Source organism: Onychostruthus taczanowskii, unplaced genomic scaffold, assembly GCF_017590055.1.
Source record: "Onychostruthus taczanowskii isolate IOZ18803 unplaced genomic scaffold, ASM1759005v1 scaffold74, whole genome shotgun sequence".
Classification (NCBI taxonomy): Eukaryota; Metazoa; Chordata; class Aves; order Passeriformes; family Passeridae; genus Onychostruthus; species Onychostruthus taczanowskii.
The window spans coordinates 2432742-2448721 of record NW_024505229.1 but is presented as its reverse complement, the minus strand read 5'-3'; the positions used below and the strand labels follow the sequence as shown (position 1 = coordinate 2448721).

Genomic DNA, 15980 nt, shown 5'->3' with positions numbered 1-15980 from the left:
TAGAGCTCCTTCAAGTACCTAGAGCTGGAAGGGCTGGGATGAGATGAGCTTTAAGGTCTCTTGCTGTCAGATTAAGTCTTTCTGACCCAGAGATGGGATAACTGGGAGGTGTTTCAAAAACTTCTATTCCATTTTCAGTCTCATGAGAAGGGTGAGACAATAGAGATGTTATAATTAATACCATTACCATCAGTAACCAACTATTTCCTAATTACAATACACTATAAGCATTTCTTGGCTTATCAGCTTTAGCCATACCATACAGTAAATACCTTAAAACCAATCATTTAAAATGTAAGTTCTACTTCAATGTATCTTTTATAGTTTTATTTATATAGTTTTTATAGTTTTATAGTTTTATTTCTCTAAAATATCTAATCTTATTTACAAAACCATCCTTTGAAACTTATTTCTAGTTCCATTTCTCTCTCAACAATGTTTATCTTGTTCCATGGCATTTCTAAGTTAACATTTCTTATCTCAAAAATTACTTACAGATACATACTGTGTGAGCCTTCTATCAGGCTTTAAGAATTTTCTATAAATCCATTTCCCACATCTTCCTACCCAAACCATCCTGGAATTTTGGGATTCAGTGATCTCTGCACACACTGGTCTTGTGCCAGCTTGGCACAGGATGTCCCAGGGATGCTTGGAGAGTCAGCAGGACAAACAAGTGACACTGTAGGTTTGATCAGCCCTTTTTTTGTACTTAGGGCCTGATTTCAAGCATGAAAAAAGAAGGAAAATTAAACCCAAATTGGCTTTTTGGAAGCTTGTGGTGTTGAAGGATGAGGAATAGCTGGCTCTGTAAACACAGGGATCCCAGGTGGGGAAGGAGGGGTGCAGCCTCAGCCTGATGGGGGTGAAGGAGGTGGTGGGAAGGTACTGGAAGTGCATGGGATGAGGGGAGGCACAGCAGGGTCAGTGTTTGCTCTCAGAGCTGGTTGTGAGGGGTGTCTCTGGCTGGGGCCAGGAGCCACTGGGAACAAAGAGATTCAGACTGTGCTTTTCCAGCCTTTTGGGGTATCCTTTTCAAGTTCCATTTAATCTGAAATACAAGTGGCACTAGCTGGGCTCCGCAGCCTGGATTTTTGGGAGGGCACAGCTGCTTCCTCTGCCCACACTTGGCAGGACTTCCAGGGTTTCCCAGAAATCCCCTTTGCTGGGTTTTCCAGCTGCTTATATTTCCATGGGATTTGCCCTTTAGGTCTCCCTGGAATTAGTCTGGCACAGTTTATTGTTTCAGGCAGCACACTGAATCTGATATGCCTTATTCCCTGATTGAGTTTGCCAGCTCCATTCCCCCCTCCCTGGCTGCTCCCAAAGCCTTAATTAGGAATTGTACCACTTTCAGTGCCCATTGTTCCAGCTGGCTGTTGGGAGCAGGTGCTTTACAGCTTCAGCTTGGGCTTGGCAGTGCTGGGATAAGAGTGGGACTCTATCTTAAGAGACTTTTCAGCCCAAACAATTCCACAATTTATCATATCAGTGGTGTGACCTGTATCAAAGCCAGGCTTTGAGGAGCTGCTGGGTCAGTTCTTAACATTCCCACTGGCTTTTGATACACTGTGTCTCAGCTAAACTTACACTGGTGGGAGGGAGAGGAGAAAAAAATCTGGGCATGTTACTGCCTCAGCAGAAATATTACTTGGTAGAAACTGAGGAAGATAAATACCTTCCAAATAATGTTTTACTAAACTGAAACTAAAGCCAGGCCCAGCCCTGGTCACACAGCAGCTCACAAACCTGCCATCCTTCTGGAGTTGAGAGAGGGCTGAGAGGACTGGCTCCTCCTGCACTAAATCCACTCTCAGATGCCAGCTCTGTGGGAAAAGCCCCGTGGCACTGGGCAGGTCCTGGCAGATCACTGGGCTCTGGGGTTTGGAAACAGGGCAGGGCTCTGCAAGTCCTGGCCAGGGCAGTGTTGGAGCTGTTGGAGGAGGGATGTGTGGCTGGGGTTCCTGGCACAGTTTCCAGGCACATGGGAAGAAGCAATTCCTGGCTGACAACGGATCTCTGATAATAATGTGTGATTTGGGAGGGTTTATTACACCCATCAGTGCCCCTGAACCCTCCCAGTGACACAGGGCTGGGGTGATTAAAACCTCTCAAGAAAGAGCACGGCCTGTGCCATCCCTGCAGAGCTGTGTGATCCATCTCATCTTTGTGAGAGCAGGAGGGAAGACAAGCTCAGAGGTGTTGCTGGCTGGAGTGGGATTTCTGATCCTGCTGGGAATCATCTGAACCTCGTGCCACTGTGCCTGAGAGCTGAACTCCAAAAGGAATGTGCTGGGGCTGGAATTAGTTGAGGTCTTGATGGAAAAATTTCTGCAAGGATGTGGCTTCTTCCAGGGCTATATCCTCAGAGTCAGCTTGTTGGGGAAGGAGGTGCCTGGATCTGCCTGGTTTGGGATGGTTTTAAGGCTTCATCCTCCCTCCCAGCTCCCTTGATGCATCCCTGCCCTTTAACAGCAAACCCTTGGATTTATTGCCTTGTGCTTTGAAGCGAGAGACCTTGACTGTGGGTTGCCCTGGGAGATCCAGCCCTGGCACAGCTCTGCATTCCCTCCCTGCCCTCCCCAGCCAGCTCATCTCCACCAGCACTACCTCCAAGGTCATCCAGGGAGGGGTTAAAATGCCCAAACACCCAAAACATCCCTCAAGGCAGCCCCAGGGGGTTGTTTGCTATGAGGGCTGTGCTGTGTGAGGGAGATAAATAAATTCTGCACTTTGTTCTGCAGTTTATAAAAGATTCATGGTGAGGCAGCCGACTAAAAAAAGCCTCTTGTGTTGTCTCTTCTGGTTTAGTTACCTAAATGACTTGGATAGAATATCCCAGCCGACCTACATTCCGACTCAGCAGGATGTGCTGCGGACCAGAGTGAAAACTACAGGAATTGTGGAGACTCACTTCACCTTCAAGGACCTGTATTTCAAGTGAGTGAGGGGCTCTGCCCGTGCCCTGCACTGGGGGCACATCCCACACTTGCTCCTGGTTTAACTGTCCTCCTTCCCTCCGTTATCCCTCTCACTGGAGAGACCAGTTTGACTTTGATTTGCCTTCTGTTCTTTTCAGCTGCTTTTATGTTGGAATCGCAGACACAGGTACTGACTGCTCGTTTCCAGGATCCAATCCCAAAAACAATACTAAAAGGACACTGACTGGAGTTTGAGTTTGAGTTTAACCCTTTCCTCGGAGCAGAGGAACCGAGCTGTGTCCGTAGCCAGGCTGTGGCTCCGGGATGCATGGTGTGCTCCATGTGCTCCTCTGGGAATTGCCAGCCTGTGCCTGGCACTGCAGGGGCCGGGACTTCCCTGTCCCCTCTGCTGATCCAGTCCCTGCCAGGCTGTGGATCCAGCCTGCTCCTGGCAGTGTCCCTTTACATGTCACTAACGAGCTTCCTCTAACCTCAGAGCGGCTCCCGACGCCTCCGTAGGCTGAGGCTGCATCCCTCCTCCTTCACCTGGATCCCTGTAGCTCCCTTTCCTGCTGCTTAGGAATTCCTTGCTTCAGATCCCACCTGTGCTCCTGACAAACAGCTGGAGCCCCACAGCATTCCTGTGCTGGAGGGTGTAGGACAGTGCAGTGGCTGTGGCTCACCCCCTTCCCTCTGTCTGTGCCAGTGGTTTGGAGTCTTTCCTGCTCACATTCCTAAAAATTGTGTGTTGGCTTATTTACAAATGGGCTGTGAAACACTTGGGTGGAGTTGCAGCAAAATCCATGTGGTGCTTCTAAAATCCAAGGGTTTTAACAGGATCCCAGGTTGGTTTGGATTGGATGGGACCTTAAATCCCATTCAGTCCCACCCCCCTGCCATGGGCAGGGACACCTTCAACTATCCCAGGTGGCTCCACAGCCTGTCCAACCTGGCCTCAGTCACTTCCAGGGATGGGGCAGCCCCAGCTGCTCTGGGCACCCTGTGCCAGGGCCTCCCCACCCTGACAGGGAAGGATTTATTCCCAATATCCCATCTAACCCTGCCCTCGGGCAGTGAGGAGCCATTCAACTTGTTCTGTCCCTCCAGGCCCTTGTCCCAAATCTCTCTCCAGCTCTCCTGGAGCCCCTTTAGGCACTGGAAAGAACTCTCAGGTCTTTCTGGAGCCTTCTCCTTCCCAGCTGTCCTGGATCCAGAGCAGAGGGGCTCCAGTCCTTGGAGTGTCTCCGTGGTCTCCTCTGGAGAAGAAAACTTTTGCACAGTTTTTGGGAGAACAGCATTTTGGCTTCCAAACTGTGCAGTTTAAGAACATTTTAAACAAAAATGCCAAAATACTCGGCATCATCAATTTATTTATGCAGCTTCTGGTCCATCCAGGGAATAACTTGTCTTCCCGTGGTGATGGATCAGGATTAGCATCTCCAGTGTGTTCTTTAATCATCTCCACCCTCCTTCCTGATCCTGCCTAGAGCCATTGATCATGTGCAGGGCCCCAGACACACGAGGTGCTGTTCCAGAGGGATTTGCTCCACAAAGGGAAGCATTAATCCATCAGAAACCCTGGTGCTGCCAGCTCTGCCATGATATTCCATCTCAGACATTAATAACGGGTTGGGGAAGCCGCAGTGACTGGAATGGGGATGAGCTGAGGTGTCAGGGATGCTCTTCCTTCAGGAATCTCTCTGTGCTAATGGCAAATGATTCAAGCCATGGAAATATCCTGGATTCTTGCAGAGATTTCTATCTTTCCTTTGAGACCAGAGGGTTAAATAGAAGGTGGGAGATAGTTTGGGATCATTAAATCCCCCCCTGAACAGCTCCTTGTCTGCTCTGGGAACAAATCAATATCTATGACTTAATAACTCAGATATTAACTTGATTTAATTAAATCCCAATCCTGGGCTCTCATCAAAATATTTGGATGAGCAGGGGCGCTGGAACTACCTGTGACACAAATTCCTATTTAATTAGAAATTAATTCAATTTTTACAGAAATTCCATAAGCAACTGCTCAGCCTTTAACCTCCAGTACCTCAGATTATTTTTAACAAATGAAATTATTTCTTAACCCCCTTAATCTCCTCCTGGGTCCCAGCAGGAGCTTGCAGGTACTGTGTTCCCAATAATCCATTTCCCTGGAGGTGCTGTGAGAAAGTGTTTGGAGTCCAGTCAAGCAAATGAGTTGTTGCTAAGGAAGTAGGAAAGAGAACAAAATCACCAGAGCTCTGGATGGTGACTTCCAGTTCTTCCTGCTGAAAACCAGACCATGGAATGGTTTGGCTTGGAAGGGATATGAAATCCCATCCAGGGACAGCTGGAACCAGACAGGCAGGGACACTTTCCACTAGCCCAGGTTGCTGCAAGCTCTATCCACCCTAGCTTGAAAGAAAATAGAGAATGCTGATTTAAAATGCCCTCTCCTAAGAAGGGAATTTTAAAACCCCCTCTCCTGAGGGAAGCTCCCGAAACCCTGCGTGTTCCCAACCCCTGCTCAGCCTCCCCATCCTTGGGGCACCCCGGGGCCGGGCAGGAGGGCTGTGCCCAGCTGCTGAGCCACCTCTCCTGCCTCTGCCAGGATGTTCGACGTGGGCGGGCAGCGCTCGGAGCGCAAGAAGTGGATCCACTGCTTCGAGGGGGTGACAGCCATCATCTTCTGCGTGGCCCTGAGTGACTACGACCTGGTGCTGGCTGAGGACGAGGAGATGGTGCGTGTTGTGGGATTTGTGGCTGCATGGAAGGGAGCTGGGAGCATCCCAGCTCCATCCTGCACCAGGCTGGAATGTTCCTGGTGTACTCCTGTTAAATTGTCTGAGAGCTGCAAGGGTGAGCACTCTTGGGATAAGCCAGTGGAATCTTGCCCCACAAAGTGATAAATACAACCCACCCATGAGGTTTTCCACCTTCCTGGTTGTTAGGAGGTGCCTGGAGTTGTTCTCATGCCTTGTTCTCTACATGTGAGTCACTCCAGGAAGGAACAAGAGGAGATGAACTGTCCCTCTGTGCTCTCCCTGGGGCAATGGCAGTGAGGATGTGGTGGTGACACCTTAATTTTGAGTCTGGCCTGTGCAGCAGTGTTAGGAGTGTGCTTTCTGTTGACAGAGTGGCAAAATTATCTTTTGTCTTTTTAAAAAGGAAAGAAGCTTAGAAGTTTCTCTTATCAATTAGGTGAAAAGCTACTTCATAAAACCTTAGAAACTTCACTCTAAACTTAAGGGTAGCTAATTAGATAAGAGCTAAAAAGTCTCACTTAGGCAATTTACTAGAAAAAAAATGTGAACAAAGAAAGTAATTGCTTTTGTGAAGTGTTTTACCAAGAGCAAGACTTCTTGCACCTAACTCGGCTTTTTCTGTTTGTTATTTTGCCTTTTATTAAACCTTTTTGTTTCCAACACTGCATCAAAAGCCATCCTGCTGATTTTTATGCCTCCAAAAGTAGCTAAGCTATTTTAAGTGTATTATATTTCTCTGAAAGCTTATTAGACCTAACTAAAAAAAAAAAACCAAATACAGCAGGGCCTCTGTCCCCCATCCCACCCTTCCCTAATGTCTCCCCCATTGGATTTCCTTTTCCAGAACCGGATGCATGAGAGTATGAAACTGTTTGACAGCATCTGTAACAACAAATGGTTCACAGACACCTCCATCATCCTCTTCCTGAACAAGAAAGACCTGTTTGAGGAGAAGATTAAGAAGAGCCCACTAACGATCTGCTACCCAGAGTACACAGGTAGGCTGGGAGCACTGGGATCGTGGGATCATCTGTGTCACTGGGCCAGCAGTGAGTGACTCAGAGCCTTGCACAACCCAAAATCAGTTACAAACTTTCCCCCCAATTCCTTCCCTGTGCTTCCTGGACGGTTCTGGCCTGTTCAGTTGGCTGGTAGCTTGTTTTCTTGGAAGAGCTGTGGTTGGGAACAACCGTTGTCCTTCCCTGGAATAAAGTGTTGCGCTCCAACAAATCAAGGTCGCTTCCCCGTTTCCACACCTAACTGGGACAATAATTCCGTTTAAATTCAATTTTAGAGGCTGTGGAATTTAACCACGTCTTGCTCTGGCTCCTGTCCATCCTGGAGTGTCCGTGTTCAGCGTGGATTGTTCCAGAACCCATCCCTACTGTGGTTCCACACAGGTGGAAGGTTTTACCTGGGCACTGCTCAAGGCATTTACATATTTAAAAAATCCTTCAAATCTCTTCAAACTTGTTGATTTCTGTGATTCCCAGAGAAGCTATGGATTCCCTGTCCCTAGAAGTGCTTGAGGGTAGGCTTGAGGCTAGGCTGGACAGGGATTGGAGCAACCTGGTGTAGTGCAAGGTGTCCCTCTTCCTGGCAGGGGGTGGAACGAGATGGGATTGAAGGTCCCTTCCAGCCCATGACTCCCATGATTTGTTACTCTCTGTGGAGCCTGGCTGTCCCAGCACATAGCGATCCCTGGATCCCATGTCCAAAGTCAGTGCCCAGAGAATAGACTTCAGGTATCCCAGAAGGAGTTAATGGTGGATTTGGATTTGTAGCTGGATAAGGCAGATGGTTGCAAGCAGCTTAATATGGACTTAAAAGCTCCCGTGAGCCGGTGGGCAAAGCCAGGGATCTTCTCCTTTGCAGGCTCCAACACGTATGAGGAGGCAGCTGCCTACATCCAGTGCCAGTTTGAAGATCTGAACCGGAGGAAGGACACCAAGGAGATCTACACCCACTTCACCTGCGCCACCGACACCAAGAACGTCCAGTTCGTCTTCGACGCCGTCACCGACGTCATCATCAAGAACAACCTCAAGGAGTGTGGGCTCTACTGAGAGGTAAATGCAGCTCCGGGCGTCCCGCTGGGAACAGCTCTCCCTGCTCCCTTCTACATTCCTGGTTTCCTTCCCAGTGTTTCTGCCTGGTGAGCCCCGGCCTCTTGCTGCCTCGTGGGGACAGCGACGAGCATGAGCCAGGAGCAGAGAACATGTGGAATCCTGGAATTCTTTAGCACAATCTTCTGTCTTAGGGACCTTTTATTGCTGTGGGATGTGGAATTAGGGCACAGTGAAGCCACGTAGTGGGAGTAGATCCTCCTGGCATCGTTGGACGGCGTGATCTCCGGGATGTGCCGTGGATTCCAGCTGGATTCCAGACCTTGGATATGTAGCTTTCTCTCTTCCTTTGGTTAACAAGCCACCACTAGTCTGTTTTTAAGGTTATTTTTTTTTTTTCCATCGAGAAAACTATAACTTTACTAAACTTTATTTCTTTATTTGCAAACCTTGTTTTAAAAATAATAATAATTAAAAAAAGCAACAAAAAAAAAAATATCACTTAACTATGCACATGTGAGCAGATCCTGCAGAAAATATTCCTCTTAGCAGGAATTCCTTGTTTTTAACACTTGCTATGGCCAGGATTTAATATTTCTGCAGCTACTAAGGGATCCTTAGAGCTTTGGCTTTTTTTCCATGTGTGATTTGTTACCATTCTGCTCCCCCCAGGCTTTGGGAAAGGCTCCTGCAGCAGAAGGAGGGTTTAGGTTCTGTTGGGGGTTTCAGCCCAGTTTTGTGCCAGTATGGGAAGGGATTTGTGCTCAGCGTAATCCTAGCTCCGTGGGGAGAGGAGCTGAGCCCTCACTGGGGGGAAGACTGCTGCTTCCCAGCTCCCAAACCACTGATTCCTGTGCATTTTTTGGGATGAGAACGGTGCATTATTCTGTGCTGCCTTTCCCATGGCCCTCCCTGCCCAGCCCTGTCTTGAGCATGCCTTTACTTTGTCTGTGTGGTGCCAAATCCCCGTTTCCCTCTAGTGCCATCCCTAACCAGTCCTACATTCCTTTGCTGATCCATGATTGCATCCAGACTCCTCCCAGTTTGTCATGTGTACAGTTGGATCTGTTAGACTTGTTGGCAGTATTAAAATGGTGAGTAAAATTGTAGCCTTTTCTCCACTTTATTCTTCCCTTTTCCAGGAGTGTTCCCAGCTTTTCTGCTTTGCTGGAGAAGGAAAGGAAGAGCTTTGATGGGACCTGGGTGGAATTATCTGGACAGGGAGGTTCCTTGTGCTTTATCACTCACCACTGGTGGTGTTGTTCTGCTCCCAAAGAGTCGAGTTGTGCTGGCACAGTTGGAACATGCCAGGAATCCCATTGCCCATGGGATTATTGGCAGATGGATAATTACTGTTCATTTGTAGCCCAAATCTTACTGGCTGCTGTGACCCCCTTGGGAATTCTGCTCTGGGCACTTCTGCAGGATGGAAATGGGACTGTTCTCAGAACACTTGCTTAGAAATCCAGGATAAATTCCTCAGGGAGGCTGGTGTGTGCTGGCAGGGGGAGCCCTGAGGGAGATTCCCTGTTCTGGAATCTTTTCCAAGCTGTCTGGAGCTGTGTCTGTTTGACAATTCCCTTCCAGCTATCCTACATGGGATAACTCATCCTTTAAAATCATCCAGGAGCTTCATCTCATCCAGGGGTACTAGCCAGGAAGTTTTTGGCATGGTGACCCCCATCCCACCCCCCAGGAGCCCAGCAGTGGCCATGGGGTGATCCAGGTGAGATCCAGAGATCCACACACCCCAGAATGGATGCAAAGCAGGTGAAATATCCCTTGGTCCAAGTTCTGGGACACAGGAATGGAGCAAAGTGGAAGTGGGAGAAAGGAAGAACATCCACATCATGCATATTCCTTTATTGTGTTTTCCTACAGTTAAATGAAGCTGGATGGGAGATCTCTGCAGGAAACAGGGAGAGGATGGATACAGGGCTCATCTATGGATTATTTACAAACAGACAGAGCAAATGCAGCTCTAAGTAGCAGAATGAAAATCTTTCAAGTAACCATTTCCTCTTTATCCAGCCTGTTGCTGGGCTGGAGTTGGGATTCCCTTCCCCAGCCCCTCCTGCCTGAGAAATTTCCTCCATTTAGGGCCCAAAACAACCCCACAAACCCCTGATTTGTCCTGCCCAAGGGCTGAGGTTGGTTCCCAGGAAAGACTGAGGGACTGAGGTTGGCTCCCAGGAAAGACTGAGGGACTGAGGTTGGCTCTCAGGAGGACTTGGGGGTAACACAGTCTCCACCTTTCCCAGAAATTCCATCCAGGATTAATCCACCTTCAATCAAGGGCAGGAATGGGCTGCAGAGGGATGGGCAAGGGGGCCATGTCTATCCTACCTCCCAAATTCCCTCAGCATTCCCATTCCTGCTGTGCTCTCTGGTGTCAAACCTCCTGTAAAACACTGAGAACAGGGGTTCTTCCTTGGAAAAAAAAAAAGAGGAAATGGCCATGAAAGGGAGCAGGAAGTTGAGCTTCAGCCCCTTCCAGGTTTGGGTTTGGAAGGAGGAGGATTTGGGCAGGTCATAGAAAAAGTGGGAGCGAGTGACGTGTGGTGAGGGTTGGTTCTTCCTTTGGCTCTGCTCAGCAGAACAGTGAGATGGGAATGTTTTCTTCTTCTGGGAGGGAGGGAGAGAGAACAGAGAGTTAAACACACCCAGGAAAGGGCTTAGAGGAGCAATTTTATGGAAACAAGGGAAAAACTCAGGTGAGGTTCAGGGACATGTGTCACTTCATCCCTTTGCCTTCCTCTGTGGTGATGAGGATGGAGCATTCCCTCCCTCCCCACCTTCCAAGTGTCACCTTCTGGTGCCTCCTGCCTTCAGGGAACCTGCTTGAGGTTTTTTTTTTTTTTTATTGCTTTGGTTTCTTTTCGTAGCTTTTTCCTGCTTTTTTGTTAATATTTAAGGATAAGGGAAGCACCAGAGGTTCCCTGAAAAGCAAAGTGCCAGAGCCAGTGGCTGGGAGCTGCTTAGAAAGAGGGGAGAGAGGATGGAATTCCTGCTGCTGCTCAGAATTAGTGCAAGATTTAGGATGATAAACCCTAATTAGGGTGATAAACCCTAATTAAAGTTTTAGGATGAGCTAAAAGGCTGGGAGCAGCAGAGATATGTGCCTTGGGATATTCCCATCCACTGAGGCTGGGCTGGAATCACAACAGGAGAGCAATAAAATTATTCCCTTTAGCTCAGGTGGAAGATTTGGGAATCTGTTTTCATCACTCCATGTGCAAGGGTAGGAATTGTCTGTCTGAGCCCACCCCACTGTGGGATGGGACTGAATCCCATGGGAGCTCAGCACAGGGATGTGACCATGTCCTGGGCTAATGGGACCCCAGATTTCCCCCTCCCCACTGCTCCCACTCCATCCTCCCCTACTCCTAGGATTTCCAGGACTTGATGGGCAAAACCAGGGGGACCTACATCCCACCACCCCACAAAGCAGGATGGAGCCAGCTCTGATCATCCTTATCCCCCTCCCAGCCCTTTTCTGGGGGATGGAGCCAGCTCTGATCATCCTCATCCCCAGCTCTTCTTTTTGGGATGATGCTGACTCTGCTCATCCTTATTTCCAGCCCCTTCTGCAGCCTTTTACTGGGCGGGATGGAGCTGGCTCTGCTTTTCTTCATCCCCTTCTCTTTTCCCCAGCCCTTTTTTGGGGATTGAGCTGGTTCTGATCTGCATCCCCTACTCCAGCCCTTTTTTGGGGATTGAGCTGGTTCTGATCTGCATCCCCTACTCCAGCCCTTACTTTTGGGGATGGAGCTGGTTCTGATGATCCCCCTCCTTTTCCTTCTTCCCCAGCCCTTTTTGGGGGATGGAGCCAACTCTGCTCTTTCTCATCCCTGTCCTTCTTTCCCAGCCCTTTATGGGAGGGATCCAGGTTTGATCATTTTCAAATCCCTCCCCTTCCCCAGCTTTTTTTTTTTTTTTTTTTGTGATGGAGCCAACTCTGCTTTTCCTTCTCCCCTTCCCGAGCTTTTTCTGGAATGGAAACAACTCTGATCAGCCTTACCCCTTCCCCAGCCCTTTTTCTGGGATGGGTCTGGCTCTGCTCTTCCTCACCTCCCTCTCCTTCCCCAGTCTTTTCTGGGATGGAGCCAACTCTGGTCATTCTCATCCCCATCCCCTTCCCCAGCCCTTTTTTCAGAGATCCAGCTCTGATCATCTTTATCCTCCTCTCCTTTCCCAGCCCTTTTTGGGATGGAGCCAATAGTGATCATCCTCTTCTTCATGCCCCTTCCCTTTCCCAGCCCTTTTTGGGATGGAGCTGGCTCTGCTCATCCTCCTCCCCTTCCCCAGCTCTTTTTCTAGGGTGGAGCCAGCTCTGCTCTACCTCATCCCCTTCCCCAGCCTTTTTTGGGATGGATCCAGCTCTCGCCACCCTCCTGCCCTCTCCTGTCCCTATTTTCTGGCCCCAGCCTCTCCCATACCTGCTGGTGCTCAGAAGAGGCCGCAGTCCTTGAGGTTCTCTTTGATGATCACGTCTGTGACGGCGTCGAAGACGAACTTGACGTTCTGTGTGTCTGTGGCACAGGTCATGTGGCTGTAGATCTCCTTCACGTCCTTCCGCATGTTGAGATCCAGGAACTGGGTCTTGATGTAATTCCCTGCGTCCTCAAATGTGTTTGGACCTGCAGAGGGGGGGAATGCTTCCAAGCTGCTCCCATGGGGGTGGGTGTTGGAGGAAAAGGGTGGAGTGCTGACCATGTGTGTAGCACAGAACTCCTTTTTACCCCATTTCTGTTCCTCCAAACACCTTCCTGAGGCCACATCCATCCTCTCCTCAGCTCCAGCCTCCCAGGATTTGACTCACCACCTCACAGAGCAGGATGGAGCTGCTTCTGCTCATCCTCATCCCCTTCCCCAGCCTTTTTTTGGGATAGAGCCAGTTCTCATCATCCTCATCTCCCTTCCCCAGCCCTATCACAACATATCCCAAAACAGAGTTGCTGCATCTTTGCTGGGACCACACAACTCCCCAGCCCCTGGTTTGGGGGGTCTCAAGGAGGAGGGGTAAGGCTGGGAAGGGTCTGGACTCACCATCATACTCTGGGAAGCAGATGCTGAGATGGACTTTCTTGATCTTTTCCTCAAAAGGGACAAGGATGAGGGACACACACACCTGCTCCTGACACCCCCCATGCGATGGTTCTGGTGCCACATCCTTGGGGGACAGGAATCACTGTCTCTGGGAGGGTATTGGTGCTCCCTCGAGTGTCAGGGTCATCCCAAAATCCATCCCCACCATCAGGGCTGCGGGGAATCATGGAGGAGTGATCATGGAGGTGGGGGAGGCTCCTACCCACCTGAAATTCAGGTCTTTGACAGAGAACTTGGTCTCGATGATCCCTGTGGTCTTCACTCGGGATCGCAACACATCCTGCTCGTTGGGGAGGTAGTTGGGGGCTGTGATCCTGTCCAGCTGGTTCAGGTAACTGGGGGAACAGGAAGGGATGTGACCTGCTGCCCATGTTTCACCCTTTTTGGGGATGGTTGTGGGACTGAGCTCTGCCTTGGGACTCCAGGGCAGTGACATCCCTGGGGAGCTCAGGGACATCAGGGGTGGTGGGGCTGCAGGTCAGCGGCACTTTTGGGATGGGGATGGCACTGGTGGGATGGACAATGACACCAGTGAGATGGAGGATGTAGGACAGCTCTGATGGATTGAGGATGGCAGTTCTGGGATGGGGGATAGCACTGATGGGATGGGGAAGGGCACTGGTAGGATGGGGGGATGACACTGGTGGGATGGAGAACAGTACTGGTGGGATTGGGGAATGGTACTGGTGGGATGGATGGGTGACACGAGTGGGATGGAGGATGACACTGGTGGGATGAAGAATGGCAGATTCTGGGTACTCCCAGGAGCAGGGAGGAGATGGATTTTGCCAGGCTGGGTTGGAGCTGGCCATGAGCTGTCAGGGGGTCCCCAGGCCGGTCCCTGTTGTGCCCGCCGCGTCCCCACTCACTACGCGGCTGAGTCGTTGAGCTGATACTCGGCAGCACGGTCAAAACACGCCTGAACCCCCCCGTCCTTCCACAGCTTCTTGATGCAGGCCACCAGCTCGGGGGGCATCGTGCCCTCCTCGATGGAGTCAGCCAGGTTGAAGAGCAGCCGGCCTTCATCCTGCGAGAGGGACCTTCGTCACCAACCCTCCCGTGGCCCCTGTCCCCCGCAAAGTGTCCTCAGGACTGGGGGAACAACATGGGGCTGCTGTGGACCCTGGTTCTGGGGGCTGCCCTGGCCCCACGTCATGGGGTTTGGGGGGACAGGGACACCACCCGGACTGACCGCGCAGGAGGACTCGGCATAGTCAATGCCCAGCGTAGACATGGCGCGGATGATGGCCAGGATGGACTGCAGGATGTTCCCGTAGATAATGGACTTGAACTCCATGCACTCCTCCTCCGTGTAACCGTCCTGGTGGATGATCCTGGCAGGCACAGTGGCCTCAGCGCCAAGCCAGGACATCCCCTCTGGGGTGGGAATCACCACCCCACATTGGGAATCACAGGTGCCACCACCAGGTGACATGGGGGGGTGACTGGGGATCCAGCCACCCCATGTCCAAGAGCTGGTGGCTCATGCTTGTGGCCTCCCCCTCCCCAGTCTGACTCAGGCCATACTCACTTCATCTGCTTCACGATGGTGCTCTTCCCTGACTCTCCAGCCCCTGGAAAAGGGTGGGAGGGACGCCTTAGTGCCCATCAGGGCCTGTTGCCACAGTGATGGGCCCCCCATGGGGACCAAAGCCACTGTCCCACACCATCCCCTGCCTAGACACCCAGCCTGGCCTTTTCCCACCACAGCCATCGTCCCCACACTCCTGTCACCCCTTGCACCCTGTGTGGGACTACAGCTCGAGGACCCCGAGGGTGGTGGGAACCCCCTGGGCGCAGATCCCCCAGGTCCCACACGTCCCGCCCACCGTGGGCAGTGGCCGGCGATGCCTTTGGGGCTGTAAGCAGCTTAGGGCAGCACAGGAAGCTGATTAGAATTAGGGTGTTAATCGCCTTGACCCCAGCCCCCCCACCTGGATAAGGCCCCAGTGCTGGCCCCTGCCCCATGGAGTCACCCCCTGCCCTAGGAGTCACGTCCTAGTCCCGTGGGGTGCAGAGGGACCCCCAAGGAACCATCTCCTCCTCCTGCCTGGCACACACCAGCAGGTTTTGGGGTGCTGGTGGCAGAAGGTCCCCAGGTTCTCGCTGGGGATGTGTCCTGGGTCCCACCAAGGTGTGGCGCATCCTCGTTGGGACCCAGGGTCTTGGCCCCTTCCCCATCCCCCCACTGTCCCCTACATGCCTGCCGTCCCCCAGAGCCCATGCCACACCCAGCCCTTGCCAGGGATAACGTCCTGGTGGCAGGACAGCCTCTCCAGGCTGATGGTGGCTTGTCCAAGGGCTACCAGAGCCAGGCTAGGAGGAGCCCAGGGGGTCATGGGTTCCCTGTCCCCCTGCCCATCCCCACATCCCCTCAGCCTCAACGGAGTGGAAACAGGGACCTGTCCAGGGGACATCCCCTCCAGCCTTACCAAGCAGCAGCAACTTGACTGTCTTGGCCTCCTTATCCGCATCCTCCTGGAGCTTCTTCTCCAGCTCCTTGGACCTCTTGGCCATCTCCTTGTCCTCGGCACTGGCCCCGCTCCCCATGGCTGCGTCCTCCTCCTCCTCCAATAACTCCACAAGCTCCTCTAGGTCCCCAGGCTTTTCCAGCTCTTCAAGGAGATAGCACGCACACCTCGGGAACGAGGTGGGCACTGGGAGATGAACCAGAAATTCAAAAAAAGGCGAGCCAGGTACCCCACACCCTGATGTTGGGGTGCCCCAAGCTAGCAGCACTCTTCGGTGGGTCCTCGCTGCTGGCTGCCCCCCGCTCTCTCCCTTAATTCCCCATGGATAACCTGATTTTTTTTGACTGTGGGATTTGGGGACTTTTTATCTTGCCATGTGACCCAGGAAATCCAATTAGCCCAAGATGGCAAAGATTAGGGCTCAGGGAGAAAAAAAAAAGACGGAGCATCTCAGGGAGGTGGGCAGGGGGCTTTACATAAGGGGGGCATCAGCGTGACACCCCCTGCCCGCGGTGTCTTGGGAAGTGAGGATCATTTTGGGGGTCCCTCCTGTCTGTGGGATGTGACCCCACTTTTGGGGGGCATTGAGGAGGGGATCAGCCCCTGCCTGCGTGCGTCCCCCACCCCTGGGTGCTCCAGAGCAGTGGCAGCTGACTGCGTGGTGAC

The 15980-nt window shown here is 51.4% G+C and overlaps 2 protein-coding genes across 3 annotated transcripts in view; one reads left to right on the top strand and one right to left on the bottom strand.

Moving 5' to 3' along the window:
• The window catches only part of GNAI3 (G protein subunit alpha i3), a 29328-nt gene extending 20490 nt beyond the window's left edge, over positions 1-8838 (top strand). Inside the window, exons 5-9 of one of the 2 annotated variants that reach the window (XM_041422592.1) lie at positions 2812-2940; positions 5515-5644; positions 6513-6666; positions 7544-7737; positions 7929-8838. In XM_041422592.1, the coding sequence (XP_041278526.1) occupies positions 2812-2940; positions 5515-5644; positions 6513-6666; positions 7544-7734 (604 nt within the window). In that variant the 3' untranslated portion in view covers positions 7735-7737; positions 7929-8838. Of the gene's footprint in view, positions 1-2811; positions 2941-5514; positions 5645-6512; positions 6667-7543; positions 7738-7811 lie in introns of both variants that reach the window. The other variant, XM_041422591.1, reaches the window with a different exon arrangement.
• Positions 8839-12183: 3345 nt separating this feature from the next.
• Positions 12184-15393, bottom strand: GNAT2 (G protein subunit alpha transducin 2). The gene is given in 6 exon segments (XM_041422590.1): positions 12184-12374; positions 12784-13178; positions 13713-13870; positions 14036-14177; positions 14375-14417; positions 15276-15393. Coding segments are annotated over 6 exon segments (1047 nt in total).
• Between the last annotated feature and the right edge of the window lie 587 nt (positions 15394-15980).